Below are 22354 nucleotides of genomic sequence, written 5' to 3'. Positions count from 1 at the left end.
TATACAACAATGTACAAGAAACAATAATGGAATGGAGACTCGCGAAGCACAGAGAAAAATCCATTCATTCGATATCAAAAGCTTCCAGCGATGGGACTTCATTATTTTTCTTTACTCCTCCCCTTTCCCGGAGACAGAGATAAAGAGTGCAGGACAACGGACAGAGAAACTTCGGACATTTGGAAAATGAACACAGGGACAACAGGGGCTGAAGTATTTCATCGCAAGGAAGAACCTAGTTTTTCCATAATCAAGCTGTTTTAGTGACATCTTTAAGGATGTAAATAGGAATTGAGGGTTATACAAATTTAAGGCGTGTGTATTTTGATGAAAGATATACCGCACTGGGACAGGATTGAAAGATTTGAACGCTGTTTGTCCGGGATTGTAGGCACTTGTTTTAGGCGCTAAGGTTAAAATATAAATGATAACGGGAAAACTTGCAGCAGCATATGTGAGAAAAATGTTCTTTTTCAATGGTTTCTTTTGCTTGGTTTAGATTTTTGTTAAATGAATTGGTCAGAATAAGGAACAAGGTTTCAAAACAGACATCGTTTTCGAATAATTGCCCTGTCAAATATAAGATTTTCTGCATTAAATGCGCCAAGTTGAAATTTTAGTAATTATAATCAGTGAAGCCTTATATACCCATCGTAAAAGGACTTGAGGCAGCGATTCCAGGTGAACTGAAGGGTGACAGACATGAAAGTGAACATATGTCAAATGCTAAGAGATGAGGTAGGAAGTTCGTAGAAGATTGAAAAGAGTGATTGGTGTTCTAAGAATGGCTAGTGCAATGATAGTGTTTTGATCAGGTTGGAGGTAATCTAACTGGGTACAGTAAAACGATTGAGAAAAGTGACGCAGATTTGAAAGCATCTTAGGACTCTTTTTGGCTTATTGTCATCCGCTTTCAAAGGATACAATCGAGGGTGGAAATGTCTATGGTCTGCTATAAAAAATGATCTTAAATTATAAATATGACCCTATTTAATGTCGCAACCTACTTAATGTATTAAATATCGCTCTTCAATGCCACAACCGTTTCACCCGTTCCTCTACAACTGTCTGCTGTGACATGTTCCAGTTAGAGTTGGAACGAATTTGCATTAATCCCTTCTGTTGGTTTTCAAGAATAATGTAACGAAATAGATCTTGGATTGGGATACGCGCCCCGTTTGAAAGCCGGCTTTTGAAATTAACGCCGCACATCGCTAAATCTATGCGAGGCAACATAGAATATTTCACTCGAAAAGAAGCAAACCCAGATTGTGCGAAACTAACCATAATGGTGATATGTTTCCTACAGTTGACAGAGCCTGGTCTTCGTTCCGTCTATATCAAAATGAAAAATCGCTATCGTGTAGCCAAATGTAGTTCATTTTTCACCCTGCGACTCCATTGGTAATATTTTCAACAGACGAGGGAACTGATTTAGCAACCCTTGCAGCCACGTGCTAGCACTTCTGATCGGCGTTTTTCAACCACTACTGAGTTTATGTATTTCCAAGCTCAAAAAGTTTTGGACCATTATTATTCCTACTTGGAAGATCGTCGATGGAAACGTTTAAAAGACTTTAAAATGTCGATTTTTTTAAAGGCTATTTTCAAATTTTTTACCAACACATATAACTAGTCAAAAAGCAGTCCTGGTCCCTCGCTGTACTTTGTTTTTCCAAACTTTGTATTCATCGATAAGATCATCACTTTGTTTTTGGTTTTAAGATCGTTTGCTCTTTTTGTCCTTCCAAGTCCCATTAAAAACCTCAACCTTTGACATATTACGTCAGATTTTGGATAAAGATCTTACTTAGGAATTACCCTTCTACTCATGGTTTGCTACCGTGATATAGAATCCATTTATCCGTTGTCATTTTAATGGCAAGTAATTTTCAGCTAATAGTTGGTTTTTGTCGTTCAAACGTTATATTTATTTTTCAACTATTATCAGGACATTTCGTATTGATTAAAGATATCATTGATAACCATGAATTGGATCCTTCAAGATTCCGTCACATTGAATATAACCTTTATCAATGTCAAGTTTCGAGGTTTTAAAGTCCAGAAGCGAAACCTTGCTGGAAGATCAAGTTTGATACCAACAGATATAAGGCTGTTGAAGGGATTTGACACAGGTAAAAGTGGCTTACCAGCTGCTCGACCACGATGAGATAACACGTGAACAGTTTCCGCCTTTCTACAAATCGGTGAAATCCTAGAGCAACGCGCAGTGGTGTCACGTGAGCAGTTTTCAATACCTTTCTTGTGCGTGTGCTCTGATCATATTTTTGGATTCGCTGTACTTATGCATGTCAAATGCCTTTAACGCACACACACTGCATAATGCATTTTTCGTGTCTAACTTTATATCGATTTTTACCAGTTGCAAAAGATAAACACGTAACTCTTACTGCAAGTGAAAGGCAGATATTTTTATGATTTATCCAGGATTGCACATAATCATTCGCTTAAATGAACCTCAACTCTTGAGAATGTGCTTGACATTGTCCGTAAAACCTCCGTTAGTTTTTTTACAAGCTTCTCTCTTTGAGATATTCTCCTGTCAAGATTCTTAATAAACATTATACTTAGCTTGAAATAGTGGAACGTTCCAGAACATACTAGAACTTTTGCTTGTTTGTAATCCCTTAGAATAGCTCTTCATAATAGCTTATTTAGGCCTAATGTAAACACATAGCCTCGTTTTCGTTTTATTGACGTAATTGTACCTCGGGAACCTTCATCAACTTTCTGAGGGTATCCCAAATTAGCTATAACGTAATTAATATCTTTAGAAGCCTTGTAATAAAATGGTACGCAATAATGACAGCGGTTGCTAGAACATTCTTAGACTTAGGTATAAAAGCAGTCGAGATTGTTGAAGTAGGAGGAGTTGTGTTGATCGTGAACGTGATAAACATTACAGATCTATGTGAACAGATTCGTGATTTATTGTCGCGGCTAACTATACGATTCCCGACAAAGTGGCACCTCCGACGGGACTATTCCGAAGTTTAGCGAATAAGTCTCGAGCAATTTAATTCACAATGGATTCTAACGAAATAATGAAGAAACTGGAGGATAAATTCAAGATTTTGGATATCAAGGACAAGTCCACGGCCAGAATTCTGGAAGATAACAAGGAAAGAGAGCTCAGAAGACACCTTCAAGCCATAGAAAGCCGACTACAGGAAATTTATTCTTTTAGAGAGCAAGTCGAAAACATTTTGATGGAAGAAAACGAGAGCGTAGAGAAGGTGGAAGAATGGGGTGCTGAGTTCGACGCAAGAGTAGAGAGGTTCGAGCATACGATTGAATTGACAAGCAATGCCATTTCAGCATTGGATTCACACAGAGAAAAGGAAAAGATTGAGAGGGAAAGACAAGAAGAGGAGCTGCGGTTACGAAGAAGATTTGAAGAAGAAAGACGCCTCGAAGAGATGAGATTGCAGTTCAGAGAGCAGTACCAATCTAAACAGTCCGTGGAGAAAACGCTGAACACGCAGGAAGGAGATATGAGGGTTAAGCTTCCAAAACTCAGCATAACAAAATTTAATGGTACTGTCATCGATTGGACGAGATTTTGGAACCAATTCAGTACAGAAATAGATACGGCGAAGATATCAAATGTCTCGAAATTCTCCTACCTCAAGGAACTGCTGGATTCAAAGGTACGACTTCTTATAGATGGACTGCCATTTACATCTGAAGGATACGAGCGAGCCAAGAACATATTGCAGACCAAATTTGGTAAGACGAGTGAAATTGTCCCCTCACATGTGAAGGGGATCATGGATCTACCTACAATCAATGGATCAAACGCTGCCAAAATACATGAATTCTATCAGAAACTCCTTACTCATGTGCAAGCAATGGAGACCATGGGAAAACTAAAAACAATCAATGGCTACGTCAGGCTCCTAATTGATAGACTCCCTGGGATTCGGTCAGACCTGGTGAGAGACGACGATCAATGGCACGCCTGGGAATTTCCGCAGCTTGTAGAAGCAATTCGGAGATGGACCGAAAGAAATCCTATCCCGGAAGAAGGAAAAGAACACAGTACACCCCATCGGAGATTTGAGAGAACGCTCCAAACCTATCAGAAACCATGGAAATCAAACAGCTGTGCGTATTGTGATAGTGAACGGCACAAACCTATTAACTGCCAATGTGTGACTTCTCCAGAAGCACGGAAGCAGCTTATATCTAAGAAACGACTTTGCTTCAATTGCCTCGGTGCGAATCACAGAGCCTCTGAATGCAAGAGCCAAAAGGGGTGCTCCAAATGCGGAGCAAGGCACCATTCATCAATCTGCAACAAATCTCGGGAGCCAACAGACCAAACAATGCTGACGTCAGAAACACGCCATGTTACATACCCAGTGGTGGTCGTGAAAGTCAATGGAGTGAAATGCAGAGCGCTGCTAGACACAGGAGCAGGGAGCTCATACGCATCAGCCACACTCATCAATCGCATTGGTGTTTCAGCATCGAGAGTCGAGCAAAGACAAATAGAAATGATGATGCACACGACTACGAGGAAGATCCAAATTTACAACCTTAAAATCAGCAACTGTGACGAAGATTTCGAATTGTGCACTGATGTCAGCAAGGTGGAAAAGAACGTTCTTCTGTCATTGGCAAATCCGAATTATGAGGGCATGATCAGAAAGTTCAGCCATTTAAATGGTATAAAGATGACAGAAACTGACACAAAGAGTGAGCTGCCAGTGCATTTGGTGCTTGGAGCAAGTGAGTATTCTCGAATAAAAACTTCAGTACCACCAAAGATCGGACATATTGGTGAGCCTGTGGCTGAATACACGCGGTTTGGCTGGACAATAATTTCGCCAGGAACTGAGTTGGACTTGTCAAATTTGTATCTCACAAGATCTACAGATGAAGATTACGATCGCCTGTGCAGCCTTGACGTCCTTGGGATCCAAGATTCGCCATCTAACAGAACAAATTCAGTCTACGAAGACTTCAAGCAACAGCTAGTGAGAAGCGATGAGGGTTGGTATGAAACAGGACTACTTTGGAAGAATGGTCATCCACCACTGCCTACAAATGAGAAGGGGAGTTTAGCAAGATTGTCCTCATTGCTGAGGAAGCTTAGACGCAACCCAGATCTATACCAGGACTACGATGCTGTGATAAAGGAGTACTTGGACCAGGGAATAGTGGAAAGGGTGTCTGACAACGTTCAACCTACAGAAAAGATATTCTACATTCCACATAAAGCGGTTGTGCGAGACCAAGCTGAGAGTACTAAGCTGCGAGTAGTGTTTGACGCTTCAGCAAAACAAGATGACAGCAGCCCTTCACTGAATGACTGCCTTGAAACGGGACCTCCACTGCAAAATCTTCTATTGAGCATCATTGAAAGGAACAGGATGAAACCAATCGCATTAGCTGGTGACATCAAGAAAGCCTTCCTGCAGGTAAGAATACGCCCTGAGGACCGGGATGCATTACGGTTCCATTGGGTAAAGGACATTCATACAGAGGAACGAGAAGTTCTCAGATTTTCCAGGGCTTTATTTGGTTTAACGCAGTCTCCATTCCTTCTTGGAGGCACAATTGAACAACATTTATCAGGGTATGGTGACAAATATCACCGATGGATAGAAGAGATAAGAAGAAGTCTCTACGTCGATGATATTATAAGTGGTGGCTGCACCTCTGACGAGGTCAGGGAGTTAAAGAGTAAGGCAGTTGAAGTTTTCAAAGATGCAGGATTTGAATTGCACAAATGGCATTCCAATGAAAAGCACTTTGAAAGTGACCAACGAGATGAGCAAGATTTGGAGCAGTCTTATGCAAAGCAGCAACTGGGAGTAAAGAATAACGAAGCAAAACTGCTTGGACTTCACTGGAATAAAACAGATGATACAATTGCTGTGATGTTCCCGGAGAACCGTGGCGAGATGACGAAAAGAGGAGTCCTGCAAACGCTTGCATCAATTTACGATCCAATTGGTATTGCATCTCCTGTCACACTGCAAGGGAAAGTTTTCTTCAGAGAGCTTTGTGACATGAAATTATCCTGGGATCAACAGCTGCCGGAAAACCTCGAGAGGAGATGGAAACTGTTCTGTGAAAATCTAACACCAAAAATAGAAGCAGCAAGGAGTCTTTGCACTTATAAGGAAGAAATCAATTTCGTTAATCTACATGCCTTTGGCGATGCCAGTAATCTCGGAACATCTGCATGTGTTTACGCTGTGGTGCATCAGCCTTCAGGTATCAGTCAAGGTATTATAGCGGCAAAGTCACGGTTATCAAAAAAGGATACAACAATCCCAAGACTGGAACTAGTAGCATCACACATGGCTGCAAATTTATTGGAAAACGTCAAAAATGCCTTTGAAAATCTACCAATTGGGAGAGCAACAGCATGGACGGACAGCAAAGTGGCATTGCATTGGATTAGAGGAGAAGGAAGGTATAAGCAGTTCGTGAACAACAGGGTAAAGAAGATACGAACGAAAGAGTTCATCAGTTGGAGACACATACCAGGAGAATGCAACCCTGCGGATGTTGGAAGTCGCGGCTGCTCTGCAATTCAACTACAAGGCAACCAACTCTGGTGGAAGGGCCCTTCATGGCTTCCAAACGAAGAAAATTGGCCTGAAGACATCACAACAGTACCGTCGACTGAAAGTGAAACTGAAGCAAGGAAAATCAAGGACGTTTTAGCTACTGCAGTCAACACTCCTGGAAACTTTGATGACATCATGCATCGATTTTCCTTCAAGAAAGCAATTCGAATAACAGGCTGGATGCTGCGTTTCAAGAACAATTCCTTAGCAGATGAGAAAATAGATGGACCGCTGACAGCAGAAGAGTTCAATGCAGCAAATGAGATTTGGATAAGAAAGGTTCAAGAAGAAGCAACCAAAACCTCAGTATTCGAGCAACAAATGCATCAGCTGAATCTAAAGAAAAACGACAAGGAAATTTACGTATGCGCTGGCCGATTACAAGGTGAATATCCAGTTTTTCTGCCAACGGATGCAGCATATACCGAGAGGCTTGTGATGAATGCACATCTGAATACATTGCATGGGGGAGTCGGACTAACAATAACAAAGATTAGAGAACGCTACTGGGTACCAAAGTTGCGACAACTCACCAAAAAATTGATTCGTAGCTGCTTTGGGTGTAAGCGGTTTCATGCCATGCCACTCTGGAAGCCTCCACAAGCAAACCTACCAACAGAACGTACGACAGGTGATAGGCCGTTTCAAGTTATAGGACTGGACTATGCTGGACCCTTGTACTACAAGAAAAGGGAAAAAAGGATGGGTAAGGCTTACATTCTTCTGTTTAGCTGCAGTCTTACTCGTGCCATTTGCCTCGAATTACTTCCAGATCAATCATTAGAGAGATTCCTACCAACCCTGAAGAAGTTCATTGCAAGAAGAGGCAGGCCGGAAAAGATATACTCTGATAACTTTTCGACCTTTGTGGCAGCAGCAAAATGGTTAAAGAATGTACAGAGAAATGAACACGTACAGGACTTTCTTTCTCAACATAATGTCAGATGGCAATTCAACCTAAGCCGAGCCCCTTGGTGGGGTGGCCAGTTCGAAAGAATGGTTGGGCTGGTCAAACAAGTTTTGTATAAAGTTGTTGGCAAATCAACGCTGACTTGGGAAGAGCTGGCTGACGTGTTGCAGGATGTAGAGTTAACAATCAACAACAGACCACTCGGATACGTGGAAGATGATGTCCAAATGCCGATTCTGACACCAAACACGATGCTATTCGGTCAACCGAATAGTGTGCCAGACGAAAACGCTGATGAGATAGATGATAGAGACCTTAGAAGAAGGGCACGGTATCTAAACGAATGCAAAAGGAAGATATGGAACCGTTGGAGCAGTGAATATATACGTGGGCTCAGGGAAAGGCATAACCTACAGCATCATGGCAGAACAAACAAGCTAACGGTTGGTGATGTTATGATCATCAAGGGGGATCAAAAGAACAGGAGCCACTGGAAACTCGGCATTGTAAGTGACCTCATCAAAGGAAAAGATGGAATAGTTAGGGGAGCAAAACTCAGAGCTGGGAATACAACACTTGAGCGTGCAGTGCAGCACTTGTATCCCCTGGAGCTTCAGTGCAACAGCTCACGCGAGAAACCTACTCCAGACACGGGGACGAAACAACTAAACGTAGAGGCCACAGAGTTCAGACCAAAACGAGACGCAGCTGTAGCTGCTAGGATGAGAATAGCAAATCAGACAGATGCAGACAACGAAGAGCCACTGGTAGAATGGTGATGCAGCGGATTGGGCTTCTTCCTGACAAGTGTACATTTGAGAACAATGCAATTCTCAAATGGGGGGAGAGTGTCAAGATTCTTAATAAACATTATACTTAGCTTGAAATAGTGGAACGTTCCAGAACATACTAGAACTTTTGCTTGTTTGTAATCCCTTAGAATAGCTCTTCATAATAGCTTATTTAGGCCTAATGTAAACACATAGCCTCGTTTTCGTTTTATTGACGTAATTGTACCTCGGGAACCTTCATCAACTTTCTGAGGGTATCCCAAATAAGCTATAACGTAATTAATATCTTTAGAAGCCTTGTAATAAAATGGTACGCAATAATGACAGCGGTTGCTAGAACATTCTTAGACTTAGGTATAAAAGCAGTCGAGATTGTTGAAGTAGGAGGAGTTGTGTTGATCGTGAACGTGATAAACATTAAAGATCTATGTGAACAGATTCGTGATTTATTGTCGCGGCTAACTATACGATTCCCGACACTCCATTTCGAGTTTCAATTTGAAGTCCATAAACATAATTTTATTTTCTTACCATAGCATTTTCATTCTTTTAATGTTGGGCTGGGTTTCATTCTTTCTTCTTTAAACATCACCAGACCAACTATCACCAAACATTCGTCTCTCGCTGATTCTTACAAACATTGGTGACGTCAGGGGGGGGAAGGTAAGTACCCCTTTATCTTCCTTTTTTCCAAACAAGGTCTGCAAAATTCTTTTAAAATAACCAATAAAGATGCAACAAGTAAGAGAAGGTCATATTTTTTAGATTTGCTTGATGAAAAAGATACCTTCTATATTGTATGGGAATGAAGCAAAAAGGGCTTGATTGCAAGAGTTTCTCATGCTACGTCCATAATCAACACACTCAGGCACCGCAGAAAAGGGGACTAGGGGGCTACAGCCTTCCCCCACTATTTTCCAAAATGCAAAAAAATTACCAGTGAATCACCAGTCAAGCCACTTTTTACTAGGTTTTAGCCCCCCCCCCCCCATTATTTAGCCCCCCCCTTTTCTCAACGCTCCATGGCGCCTGGCACTTGAAGTTTCCAATGTTATCAAAACGTAAATGCCTTCCATCTACATTCCATAGAGGTAGCTATTTATGCCCAGTACAGGATAAGGTATCTAAAAGAATATTGTCTCTAGAAAGAGCCCCTCTCCACTGAACCGGCATTTTCTTTGCTAGGCAGAAAATTTTCTACAAATCCCCGTCAAAGTAGAGACATTTTAAAGACTTTCTGACAATTGGGGCTTTTGAGGAAGGGCTGTACCTTTTATTAGCAATTCAGAGCCAGCCACTACAGAGTTAAATGTGAGTGTGTAGCCCTTGGTGAATTTTCTGGACGGCGCCCTTTGACTGGTGCTGTTGTGCGGCCAATGGATTTTCTTAGTGCATGGTTCTAGTTTAAGTATAATTGTATCAATTTAGTAGCATGTTAGACTATTTCATCTCACAATGTGAAATCGAATCCTGACTGAAGACAGCAACCTAGCTATGGCCTGAGATTTACTATCTGCACCTGTTGTTTGAAAAATTCACAAATATGTTATACTATTGATACCTCCCCCCTCCCAGGAAAGCTCAATTGGGCACCCGCACAAAACCTGTCTGGGATCCAGCCCTGATAGTGTGAGTTGCCTACCTGTGTTCTCAAAAAGTCGAGCTTCATAGACGTACGAGAGAGGTGCTTTGTGGGCTGCATTCACTATTTATTGCATTTCTGGCTCCATTCTGGCAATTTTATCTCAGTGAAGCAACAATATTGAGGTAAGATCCATACTTAGCTCCTCCTCCTCCCCATACGCCCGTAAGGGGCTTGACGTCTTTCTGGAATCACGCAAGTCAGGTTCCAACGATTAGTGGTTTCTGCCTATCTTATCTGTTAAATTATTGTGCTTGGATTTTCAGATTTCCTTTAAATATCAAACTGATTAACATACTTTTGAAATTTTTCTCTCTGAGTAAGGTTTGGAAAGTTTTGAGTTCCGCGGCATCAACATTTCTGAAATAGTTCCCATCCCATGTCGTCGTGTGTGTGCTTAGTTTCCTGTTGTGTTCTTTTCATTTATCAAAACTATTTTACTTTCTATATGTATTTACGTAAGTACTTGAATTCTCCAACATAGTTCTGCTAATGTTTGAGGCAACCATCCGTCCTGTCATCACAGCGCATGCGCGTTAATGAATTCATTCCATGCGCATGCTCTTCGTCTCCGGAACGGGAGGCAGCTTCCCTTGGCGAAAAACCCCCTCCCCTTTTCGTCTTCCCAGCACAATAATTGAATAAATGCGTCCTCAATATTTCTCAAGACAGCGACTACGTTGATTTTCGAACCCCCTCCTCTCCAACAAAACAAATATGTTAGTTTGATTTGAGGAAATATTATAGGTCTTAGTTTCGAAACAACATTGTTTTGTATGGGAAGGGGGGTATTACAATTGAATGTTATTTTGTTGAAAGATAGGCCGTTCTTTAATGGGAATGTACGTCAATAGATAAATGTCTCGATGTATTTGTGAAGCATTTCAAGTGCGGAGCTCCCATCGGGGTATTGACAGGGGGTAGAAAGCTACAAACATATTGGTCAGTTTCCCTTGTCGGTTTTTTTGCTTTATAACAAACTGTGGATAATAGAGCTTGTGCCAGACCAAAGTCATTTGGTGTGATACATAATTTACATGGGACAACTCCCATTAAACTACGTCAACATTTTAAGCTGCTCTGGACACCCTAAAATTGGTACTGAATTCACAGTTTTCTGCGATACTTTGTACCCCTATCCGGGGGTAAAGCCTTACCAAGAACGCGTAAGCTATTATTCATTGCAATCTTATATAAAAATTTCAATCTAACGTTTTTTGGAGCAGTCACTATTAAAAATTTATCATTGCAAAGATTTTGATTTTTACTGTCCTAGTAAATTGCAATATTTACCTTGATATCTGCATTCTTTATATTCTTTCCAGGGCGACCCAATGCGCTACAATTTGATCAATTTTTACTCTGTATCCCTTTCTTCCTACCAAAGGTATATTCATGACAGCTTCACAGAATCTAAGAATTTTTATTTTTGCAGCTTATCTGATATTCTGCAGCAGTGATTATTCTTTATAAAGTTTCTGTCCTTTAATCTACTACCATTTGCTGCGAGTTGTCGTGTTTGCTTGCATTTTTCACGTTCGCCTCGTGTATCTCATGTTTTTGTCCTTGTTCCCACATTTACGGCAACTTTGCCAAATTTACCCAAAATTTGTCTTATTTGGTTCAAGTTTCCAATTTTGATGAGAAGTGTATCGCATTTGCTCAGTGCTGGCAATTCCATCTCACAGTTGCCATAATTTTTAATTGCTTTTAAAATTCGCAAACAAACGAGTTAATATGGAAAACTTTTGAGAAAGGTTTTTGACGGGTTTTTGAGTGGGAGGAGATGATCGCATCAATTTTTATTGGCATTGCGTTATGCCTTTTAATCTTCGGGTTGTTTGTATTCTTAAACTGTCCTACCATTAAAGTATTTAGGAACAGAAAGATGTATACAATGTTATTCCTTACTTCTGAGAATTGAGAAAATAATTGTCTGTATTTCAGCTTGAAGCAAGGACGAAGAATGCTGACATATATCCATTTCGCAAATTGGTATTAGCAGTATGAAGAATAAACTCAGTAAGTTAATCGACTTCGTTTTTAAGCTTCGAACATGACTGATGATCATTTTCCATTTTTTTAAAAATAGTATTAGCAATTCAGAAGAGGGTGAACATGGCGCTTCTTCGTGATAGTGGTGTACAAATATCTCAAGATTTGAAGAACGCACGAAATTTTGCAAACATAATTTTGAAGTAATTTTCTTGCGCCCCTTCAGCGTATAAACAGGTTATAAACATCGGTTAATAACCAAACGTACGCAGAGAAATCCACCTGTGGATCGGAAGTAGCGTGATACGAAAAATACGTGATTGATTGGTTCCTTGTTTTCAACCAATCAGGGACCGCCAACCTCTCGTCCAGTGGAAAAAACGAAATCTTCCTGTCTGCGCAATCTTGGGATTTCATAATCTTATCTTACAGTAGCATCGTTTTGTAAATCCAAAAAGGTAGAATTGTAAATTCCACATACTTTACTAAACTTTAAGAATTTTAAGTCTGCTTGAATACGACCAAAACATATCAAATACGCCGGCTGTCTCCAAAGAAACGTGAAGGATTGGAGGGACCGCCTACTTAAAGAGTCCGGGCCATCCTTAAGATTAGACTGTTAGACTGCTGTAGTGCCTAATAAACATTTGTTTTGTCTGCTGTCATGTATTACTTCAAAACAGAGGTTCTTTTTAGGGTGTATCTCCATGAACACCGTGGTGGCCAGCAAATAGAGATTTGACCCGCTTTATGCGTTCGGTTAACTCGTGTAATTAAGTTTCACTTTGGAAATACATCTATGAAAAGATTTAGAATTTTAATTAACGAAATTTCAGCAAATTTGAAAAATGTAGCTATGTAAACTTCAACGTTACTACAACAAAAACAGATCTCACTTTTCATTTCTGTATCCAAGATAGTGAAAGAAGTTTTTTGTAGATTGTTTCTATTTGTTTTATGTTTTATAATTCAAAGTTAATTCGATTCACCATTCATTCGTTCGTTCATTTATTCATCCGTTCACTTATACATTTCAAATGCTTAAGGATTGTAGACTTATTTTCAAATGCTGATTTTCAAGGGGCTGCCAACTGTAAAAGCTTACAACAAAAACCTAGTAATTACAATTCAGTATTTACAAGTTTTATCTATAAGAAAGTGTTTTTCAGCCGAGCCCTCAGACTTTCTTAGCTATTTCCAAATTTCAGCACTAAAACTTTCTTAAGCCTTTCTTAACGTAAAATTGGAAAGTTTTACGTCACTAAGCATGCGCAGTCAACGTCATACTGTATTCACCGTTTCCTGTTCAGCACATTACTGTATTGTTGAAATATTTCACCCCTACACCACAATTTCCTTTGAAACTTTGAATATCTAAATTTTTAAACTTTCTTAGGTTTCAAAGATCCTGCCCTGAACTTTCTTAACTTTTTGAAGAACCGAGCGCAACTTTCTTATAAAATACTTTCTTTTGAAAAAAACGAGTACATCCTATGAAAAAGCCTTTACAATCGAAAGATAATATCTAAAATAGATTTATACGATTTAAAAGGCCAAATTACATTACAATTAAACAGGACACTGTTTAAACAAATGTTGCCTGCTACTTTCTCTCAACTCTTTCGCTATTCAAGAAAGTCTTGGAATGGCCACACCATTTCTTGAAGAGAAACATTTTTGCCAATTTTTAGAAAACTTGACGGCAATATCGTGTAATGTCCTAACAGCCTTTTTCTTGGGAAAGCCCTTGCTGTAATATAGACCGATTTTTCGGCACATACATTGCAGATAAAGGCATGGAATCGTCAAAACCACAGACAAATTTCATTGCAAAATTTCAGTTCGTTGAAATTACCTTCAACAACGTTGAACGTCTCATTTTTCCCTTTGCAAATAGATAGGCCTATGTTTGTGACACAAATTTAACGTTTTGTCACTGCTACTTGCAGCAGGGTAAAAGGTTTTATTCATTGCAACAATCCATTTTCAATTTTTCAAAGTTATATCCGCCAAACTCCTGTAAATTCTCTCCCTCAAATGCGAGCAATGGCTTCTTTACTTTGAAACTGATGAAGCTATTTTAAGCTCTGTTTGGAAATTGAAGTTGTTAGCATCATTAAATACCCCTTTGTGGTATCAAGTGCGTAAATTCCTCTCTTAAGGTAGAACTTTTTAACATCGGTAGAACCACAAATGGCCTTGGCCGAGCTCCTCGACCTGGACCATTTCTTAACTCAAAAGCATCAATTAATCGCTTGTATTACGAGGATTTGCATACACACTCAACTATTTTGAGATGGTAGACGCGATTAAAGAGTTTTTTTCTTGGATTAGCAAGCTTCCTGTTGCAACTTGGCTTTGATCTTGGAGAAGATCGTATTAACAAAAGCAACGCCGCCGACAATGCCACCTACATTTGCAAGACTTATCCCAACTTACTGGCTGGGAATAATTTTCTTATCAGTCGCAGTTGACTTTGGAATACCACTATTGGTGCATAAGCCTGATGAACTGATCGAAAGAAGATCACAAACCAATGTTGCCCCTGGGCTGGGAAGAAGGCCAGAGGCTCAGGGCATGTCTCCGAATAAATCTGCCTTGTTGATAAAGTTCTACCTCTACAGTCAGATCCACTACGTGACTTACCCACAAAGCCAGTTCTTGGAAATGCCCCTGCTAAACATCTTTCACTAAATGATTTTTTAACCCCAAGAAGGCGTATAGCTTGCGGTATATCATCCGTGAAAGGGAATGATCCTGTGCCGTCGTAACGAATTTCATATTTAGGGGGGGGGGGGGTGGAGTGGACTGCCCATTAAATTCCTTCTCACCAAGTACACATTTATAATGGAATTATTTTTTTTTCTTTTTATATATAAGGCTTGTAGGCCGAAATGGCCCATCGCCAACACAATTGCCATACATACAAGTTGACATAATTACAAATTAATAATTATACCACAGTTTGATAACTATTTGAAGGCTCCACCCCCCCCCCCTGCCTCAGTCTCCTGGTTTCCCGACGGCCCTGTAACCATTTTTTCATTAACTTGCTACAAACGATTTCACCGTTGTATTCTCCTTTATCTCCTCAAGATATGGCTGGGCCAAGGAGAGCCGCATTTTCATCCAAATTTGTGAATTTATGGGCATAACTTTTATCATCTGCAGAGAATAGTTCTTAGTTGTTGGCTATCAAGCAGGCCAAAGAACTCTTTCTATTGAAAAGAAAGGTACGTTTTTTTGAGACATTCATTTTAATCGTACTAAAGTAAACCGTACTTAAAGTTTCAATGTCCTTTATCCTTGTGCACCTTAACAAGTACGTACACCTTAACAAATTTCAAATTTTCAAAATTCGAAAACTATTTTCTTTGCGGTTCATAAGTCTAAATGATTACCATCATCCTTCATTCATAAGTCATACCATTATTGCTTTGAAAAAAACAAACATTTCATAACATATTACTAAAAACTTTTTCGTCTTGCACTCCTCAGTGTATAAAACGTCTGAATAAGGGTCCGAAAGAGCACAATGGAAAATATATACCCAGTTGTGGATCGAAATAGGCCAATCAGAAAAACGCAAGCACAAGATCGGTATAGTTGACCAATCAGTGTTGCGTGCCTAAAGAAAAATTACCACTGGAGTCCGAGAGAGAAAACGAACTCCCTCTGTCTACACAATGGCGGCCCATTGTACAGCCCTACATTGAATATCAATGTATGTGAAACTCAATGAACTTGTCTGTTTTTTTTTTCATTTGAAGGAATGTATTTATCAGTTTGCAAACCAAGATATTTAAAGCCAACTTAATCGTACATTTGGAACAATTTTCTAAATAAAGCAGCTAAAGAAAACTATTCAAAATCTCTATTTGATACCTAACAAATCATTATACAACATATGGATTTCCCAATATTTAATTTAAAAATTATTAATACACCTTTTGACACCATTTTACCCTATTAATCAAAGTAGATTTTTTATCAACCAAAGCCTACCTCATTCACGTAAACCTTTCGATCTCTTTGGCAATCTTCAACATTGCACTTTAGAGATCATAAAAACATTAGGCAGATCTTTTATTTATCATTATCAGCTTTAAATAAAAATCACATTATATTATCAAATTTTATGGTGATATATCGTGACTCACTTGTTATCTCGACTCCAGTGCGTCAATCTTCCTTCAAATTTATTGCGAAATAAATATTTGAACTAACTAATCCATATATTTCAAAATGAAGTAGAAAACAATGGAATATCAGAAACCACACGAAGATCATATCTTTCCATTTCTATTTTAGGAGAGGTTTTTCATAGATTAAGCTGATGGGTTTTTTAGACGCTAGGAAGGTAAATTATACCAACATTTTTGCTTCGTGAATCATTATGTTAAGTATCAAAGAAGCCTTGACTGTTACTGGCAATTAAAAATTACTAAACGAACTCCCTCATTACAAACTTTCTCCTCTGTCCCTACAGAGTTCGAAATAACGAGATTCCAATTTATTATTGAATGAAGACTCGATTTTATACGACCAGTGCAAAGTTAGGTCCTGTTCCTATTATCCGAGATATCCTACTCAATTTGGGTACCCTAGGCAGATGAGATCCAGCATACAATGTGAAGCTAAGGTTCTTTTCATATGAGCAATGGGCTTGCCATCCTATGTGAGAATCTGCGATTTAACAGATAGAAACAAAAACGTTTAAATCAGCCATACCTGTATAGTGAGAGGAAAACGTTCATTCTTTTTGGATTTGAGCCTAGCCCGCACAAATGGAATGAAGGCCCTACATAAGAGCAAAGTCTTGAATTACCCCGCTGAAGTGGGCTATCTTACTTCAAATGAAGGGTCCCATCCTGAAGTCGATAGAGCCATAGTCGTCTGTCAATCAATCAGCAACTGGCCAATCACGAAGCGTTATACCAGTCAGACGTTCATTGATTGGCAAATCATTGATTGACAGCCACCTTTCTATCTGCCGACTGTCTTTAAGCTAAGTCTGCTCTTTTCAAAGTTTGGTGCTCTTTTTTAGCTGTTTGTAGAAAGCAGGTCTTGGATCTCCCCGCCACGTGTCCATAAAAACTTTAAGTTTTGGTATTTGCAATGAAAGGTTTCGCAATTATTCATAAAGCATCTTGTGGTATGAAAGCCGGAGAAAGTCTTTAGAAAAATGGACGATATGTAGCAACAAGTAGCTTGGCATCAATAGGAGATAAGATTCTCAGGTCTATTTGAGTCTTTAAGCCGGTTTGAGATTGCTGGTTCCAGGCCCCTTTTGTTTAAATGAGCATGTTTCCCAGACCCCTCCTCTAAGGCCGCAAATTGGACCAACATTGCGTGTCTAAGAAGCTTCTATGAATAACGAACCTAGAAATGCAATTCACAGCTAGAAAAATTGCTTTTTCGATAGTCTTTTTTATTGCTAGTTATCATCAATTTATTCAAATCACACACACACTGCATTATTTAATCGTTGTTAGCCATTCACGACTTTGATACCGTACTATGGTCTTTGGTTGAATATATTGGGCGTTATGATTGTTATAATGACCGCATACTCCCTTTACCGACGATGTTAAAAATTATTTAACACAGTATTCAATTCCTTTGGCCGTTTTATTCACCCGGGCAATTAGCGGTTCATCCTACATTATCGATATGGTTGTTAAATGATAATAAAATGCTGGCTAATTATTGACAATTATTTTATGTCTTTCATAATAGAACGTCGGCATGCTGACCAGACTGCAACGTGTGTTCGCGCAAGCTGAATTGAGCAAGCGATCAAACTTTGAATCGGACTCATAATAGGATCGGATCACTGCAGATCACTCGATTATTTTAACAAAATCGACCATACATTGATACGTCACCCAGTAATAACACTCGTCTTGTGTAGTCTAGACCTTGGTATTAGTGAACCAACCTGTACAATCGAAGCAACTGCGTATCATCTGTGCGCCAAGGTTTATCGAGTGCTTTCAGAACTCATACCTTGCAGATTTCCTCAATAAATACTGCTGACTTTGGTTATAAAGCGCTGCGGTGCAATCAAGGCAGATGGTGACTCTCCGGAGCATGAACAGAAAGCAGGTTAGGAAAACGTTTTAAACAGTTACTAATTTTGTTACTGCAGTTAACGCTCTTCTAGTTTAGCAATACCTGACATTCGTTTGATGACCTCATAACGAAGATGATCATTGTAAAGATCTGGAAATCGTATTATCATAAAGTCATTTAGAAGTGACTCGCGATGGGTACCTTATCGGGCAATTTGTGATAGAAATCACTCGGGTAAATCCTAAAGCACCAATAAACTGCAGGTGATATGTTAATTTTCTAGGTCTTGACTTTCATCTTGTGTTTCAGCGACATAACGTAAGTAGGTAAGGAATTATATGGATGGAATGGTATATGGACAAGTCTTCTTTGTTGTTGTAAGGAGTGTGAGCTGGGCTCGAAAAGGCCATCACAGTGTTTCTGTTGCGTAAGACCCCTTTGGAACTTTTCTAGGGTTTAAGTTATCAATTTTAACTTCTTTACCTGTAAAACGTGAGATTTATAAGAGACACACACAGGCACTGCGGAGAAGGAGGCGGGGGGTTCTATAGCCCCCACTTTTTGTCGAGGATGCAAAAATTTCAAGAAATGAACCACCAGTCAAGCCTTTTTTTATTCGGTTTTAGCACTCCCTACTTTTTTTAGACCTTCACGACGCTCCGGGTTGCCTGACAAAAGCTCTGAAAGACGCACAAAGTAAGAAACTTATGCGAAACTTAAGAAGCTTCTGTTTAAAAACATCGTTCTCCATTTTTTAAGTTCTTAATTTGCAGATATTTAAGCCAGTTAAGATAATTAAGCAAATTATATTCTATTAGAATGTCGCAGAGGTCTGAAAACCTGTAAATCTTCAAGTTTGTTTTTTATTATCTATTTTTTATACATGCTTACTACACCCCTCTGCCATTAGAGCTAAAAAACACAGGAAATAAGACAACTGCGTGCTAAATCAAGAGATACATTTGTTGTAACAAGCAATCCTTTCAAAAACTAGATTGAAACATGAAATAACAACACCTCGCTTTAAACTGAATTTCCTAGCCATATTACCAATCATGTTTACAAAAACAGTAGGCAGAAGGCTGGCTTTCCAATCTATCATTAATTTTTCTATGCGAAAGAAGATTTCTAAACCCGCCGTGAAAATGTTAAAGGAGAGTCGTGTCTGGATTCTTTCAATAAATTCTTTGAACATTTGAAATTGTTGAACATCTCTTTGTTGTGCCTTTAAAACAATATTGAGATAAGTTAATACCAGACATTCGACCAAGCTCGCCAGTTGCTAGGTCTCGATTCTTATTATCTAATACCTCATTTGGTTACTTTTCACTGCAAGGAAGCAAATCTTTTTTAGAATAATAAAAATAAATCGAATAACATTTTATAAATAAAACATGCTAAACGATGCTGCCTATTTCCTGTTTAATATTTGCAAATAAAGGTTGAGCCAAAAAGGGATGCCTCTTGGATGTATTTTGGGAATAAATGTGGGCAGTCGGCATTCCTCGGTGCGATTAGAAAATCCGTTTCTTGTTTGTGTTTACTACCACCGGCAATGTATCCACCGGCTTTGCATTTTCAAAGAAATACCTTCAGTTCTGAATCTGCAAGAGTGGGCTAGCGGCATTAACAGAGAGTGTGGGCAATATTAATTCACTGGCCCAGACCGGTTTCAATCTATTTGTTGGCCCGCTCTTGAGCAAATATTGGACCGGCAACAAATGTTTCACTCTCTGGGTTCCACAGCCTTAGAAACGTTCTCTTTGAAATGGACGCTGAGTACTCTAAGAGGGCTTAAATTCTAAATTTCGATCGTCAAGGTGCTGTACAGGTAATAGCTTGAAAGCAGGTACAGTCTGGAAAGTATAATAATTGTACCTAAGAAATGAAGCAGTGAACTTCAATATTAAACTGTCCGGAATTACGTAAGGTACGTTAGTAAGTTTTCTTCATGCGCACCTAAGGCCATAAGTAGGGTAGTAGCGCCAAGTGGGCCTCGAGTTGGCTGAGCCTCGTTGTTTATGCTAACGGCAACCAATTCTAATTCTTGCTATTGTTTTGTATATATTTTAACCTGATTGTGTTTTGGGAAACATAGCCCCTTTGCTCTCCCCAGCGCCTTCTCGTCCCAGACTCCTTAAATTAGCAGTTTCACAATCCCAGTGCCTTACCTCAAGTACATAATGGCAAAGCTGCCTTTTCCGCAAAAGGACAGAATCTAAATGGATACATTAACTTCAGTGTAGATTTCCTTAATCAAATGTCAATGTGATAAAAAACTAGCGTTCTTTCTTCGCTACAAAATTCAACAAACACATTTGGAAGAAATGTCGGATGGATTCTTGTTAATTGTCGCTTTGCGCTCATGCAGACAACGTTTGCGCCCGTCACTGCTTGTTTGATATGATAGTTATGCAAAGAATTCATCCGGTTAAAATATGCAATCTTCTTAGCAGGTGATGATCCGAAGACTACTGTATTCATTTTATGCATAGCTTCCCTTTTGTTGCTAAGCGAATTTCGAGCAAAATCATAATCAATAGTTGATATCCTCTCACGAGGATGCACAGCCGTAAAGTCTTATGTTATTAAAAGGAGACAATCCGAAACAAGCCGTCTCTTTCTTATCATTACGCGACTGTCCATTCATTCCTAACTCCTCAATGAAATACTTTACTAGTGTGTAGCGACCCAAAACAATCCAGGCCCACGACGTTATTGGCAAACGTTAATTAAAAATCTTTGAACAAATTGCCAACATGCGCAAGTGTTGCTAAAAAACAACCACTAAACGACAAGAAGTAGCTATAAACATGGGTTTAGAAGAGGCGTAGTTTCAAAGACCACCACCTAAATCAAATTCTTCTTGAATGCGTACGACCCTGTTTATAACGATCCAAATAAGTTTTGGACTGTAATAAAGCTGCTGTGATACGCCCTTCCGTTTTGACATTGTGGAACCGAGAAGATTTTGCTCCGCTGTCCAGTTCAACTCAATTTGTACCTTCCCTGTTCCTTTTTGAATGAGGCAGTGCAAACCCGAGTCGACTTTGTTACGGATTCACAATCAGTTCGTGTGTTTGTGTGTTGCAGGCAATTTACACAGTGGTTATGATGCAATTTTCCAGCGGACAATAGCAGCGCCCCATCCGCCCCCCCCCCACCCCCTTCAGTTCTCGGCAGAATCACTTTGTATTTTGACTAAATTCGATTAGGTAAGGAACAATTTTTTGGCAACATACTTTCTGTTCTATAATTGTATGACTTTGAAGATGCCTTCCTGTGACTAAAAGTTGGTCTTGGGCGTTCCCTTCAGATAAAATTGGTGTCCCCTGTTGGTAAAAGGGTGTTTTCTGGCGGTAAAAGGGCGTGACATAAAATTATTTGTTTTTCTCTAACAGTGGACATAAGTTGTTCAGGTTGATCAAACATTTCAGAAATATGCTCGCTCAGTTGTTTGATGTAGACCTTAGTTTGTCGTGGCAATTTTATACCCTTACGTAGCACCGGGAGAAGCATAACTAAACTTTAGTGGATAAAACAACATTCTTTTCGCTCCACAACCCCTTTTTTGTTTCCTTTGTGATTCTTATAGCAATTTTAAAGCATCGACTGTTAAATTACAGCCTTTCCTAAACCTTTTTGCCTGAGTTTACGAAGCATTTGCAATCCGTAACTGTATCAAATTTTCCCCGAAAAGTTATCCTGAGTTTCTGCTATCGAGGGTACGGGACAGTTTAAAGGGGTTTGATCTGTAGTACGTTTTTCATTAAATTTTTGCAAATGATATGTTTTCAAGAAATTGCTTATGTTAGCACCTTGTTCTTACGTTTTGATATCCTTCATCAAAATGAAATTTTCATATGCATCAAGCGACTTTCTTCAAAGATTAATAAATATTATAAAAGAATGCACGCTGTTGGCTGCAGTGAAAAGAAAAACGAAAATCCCTGTTCCTTTAAAGAATATCTTCCATTTTGAAAAGAAGGACAATATATATTCGTAAGAAGCCATTTCTTACTTTTTAGATTGATTTCAACTTTAGATTGATAAAAATTTAGATTGATTGTTATCAGGGAAATTACACGCTTTTATTTCCTTTGCTGGAACTCCTTCCCTAACATAGACCAAGATTCCTCAACCATTTCTGTTTCTGTCGTATCTAAATGGAGGCCTGAAATCTTCAAGTAAGAACTGATTGGTTGTGAAGTTTAAGCCAAGTTTTGTTTCACCAATTGTTGAAATATCAATATCATCAGAAGTGATACATTTCAAAAGTTCAATTTTTTTCGTTTAGAGTTTATATTCAGGAATGCTATGATTATCCCCCTAT

At 39.2% G+C, this 22354-nt stretch overlaps 2 protein-coding genes across 2 annotated transcripts in view; both read left to right on the top strand.

The window, feature by feature from the left end:
- Window positions 1-2563: 2563 nt before the first annotated feature.
- LOC148960142 (uncharacterized) lies at window positions 2564-8568 on the top strand. The gene has a single exon (XM_089108902.1). It carries the CDS (start codon window positions 3048-3050, stop codon window positions 8295-8297), a length of 5250 nt encoding a protein of 1749 aa, XP_088965028.1. The 5' UTR covers window positions 2564-3047; the 3' UTR covers window positions 8298-8568.
- A 7690-nt stretch (window positions 8569-16258) lies between these two features.
- The window catches only part of LOC135686813 (fibroblast growth factor 1), a 35150-nt gene continuing 29054 nt past the window's right edge, over window positions 16259-22354 (top strand). The window contains exons 1-2 of the mRNA XM_065203158.2: window positions 16259-16306; window positions 17686-18054. Coding sequence (XP_065059230.1) covers window positions 18022-18054 — 33 coding nt within the window. The 5' untranslated portion in view covers window positions 16259-16306; window positions 17686-18021. The remainder of the gene's footprint in view (window positions 16307-17685; window positions 18055-22354) is intronic.

This window comes from Rhopilema esculentum, chromosome 6 (assembly GCF_057945365.1).
Source record: "Rhopilema esculentum isolate cy_ngs chromosome 6, ASM5794536v1, whole genome shotgun sequence".
In the NCBI taxonomy this organism is placed as follows: Eukaryota; Metazoa; Cnidaria; class Scyphozoa; order Rhizostomeae; family Rhizostomatidae; genus Rhopilema; species Rhopilema esculentum.
This window is presented reverse-complemented; position numbering and strand designations above follow the sequence as displayed.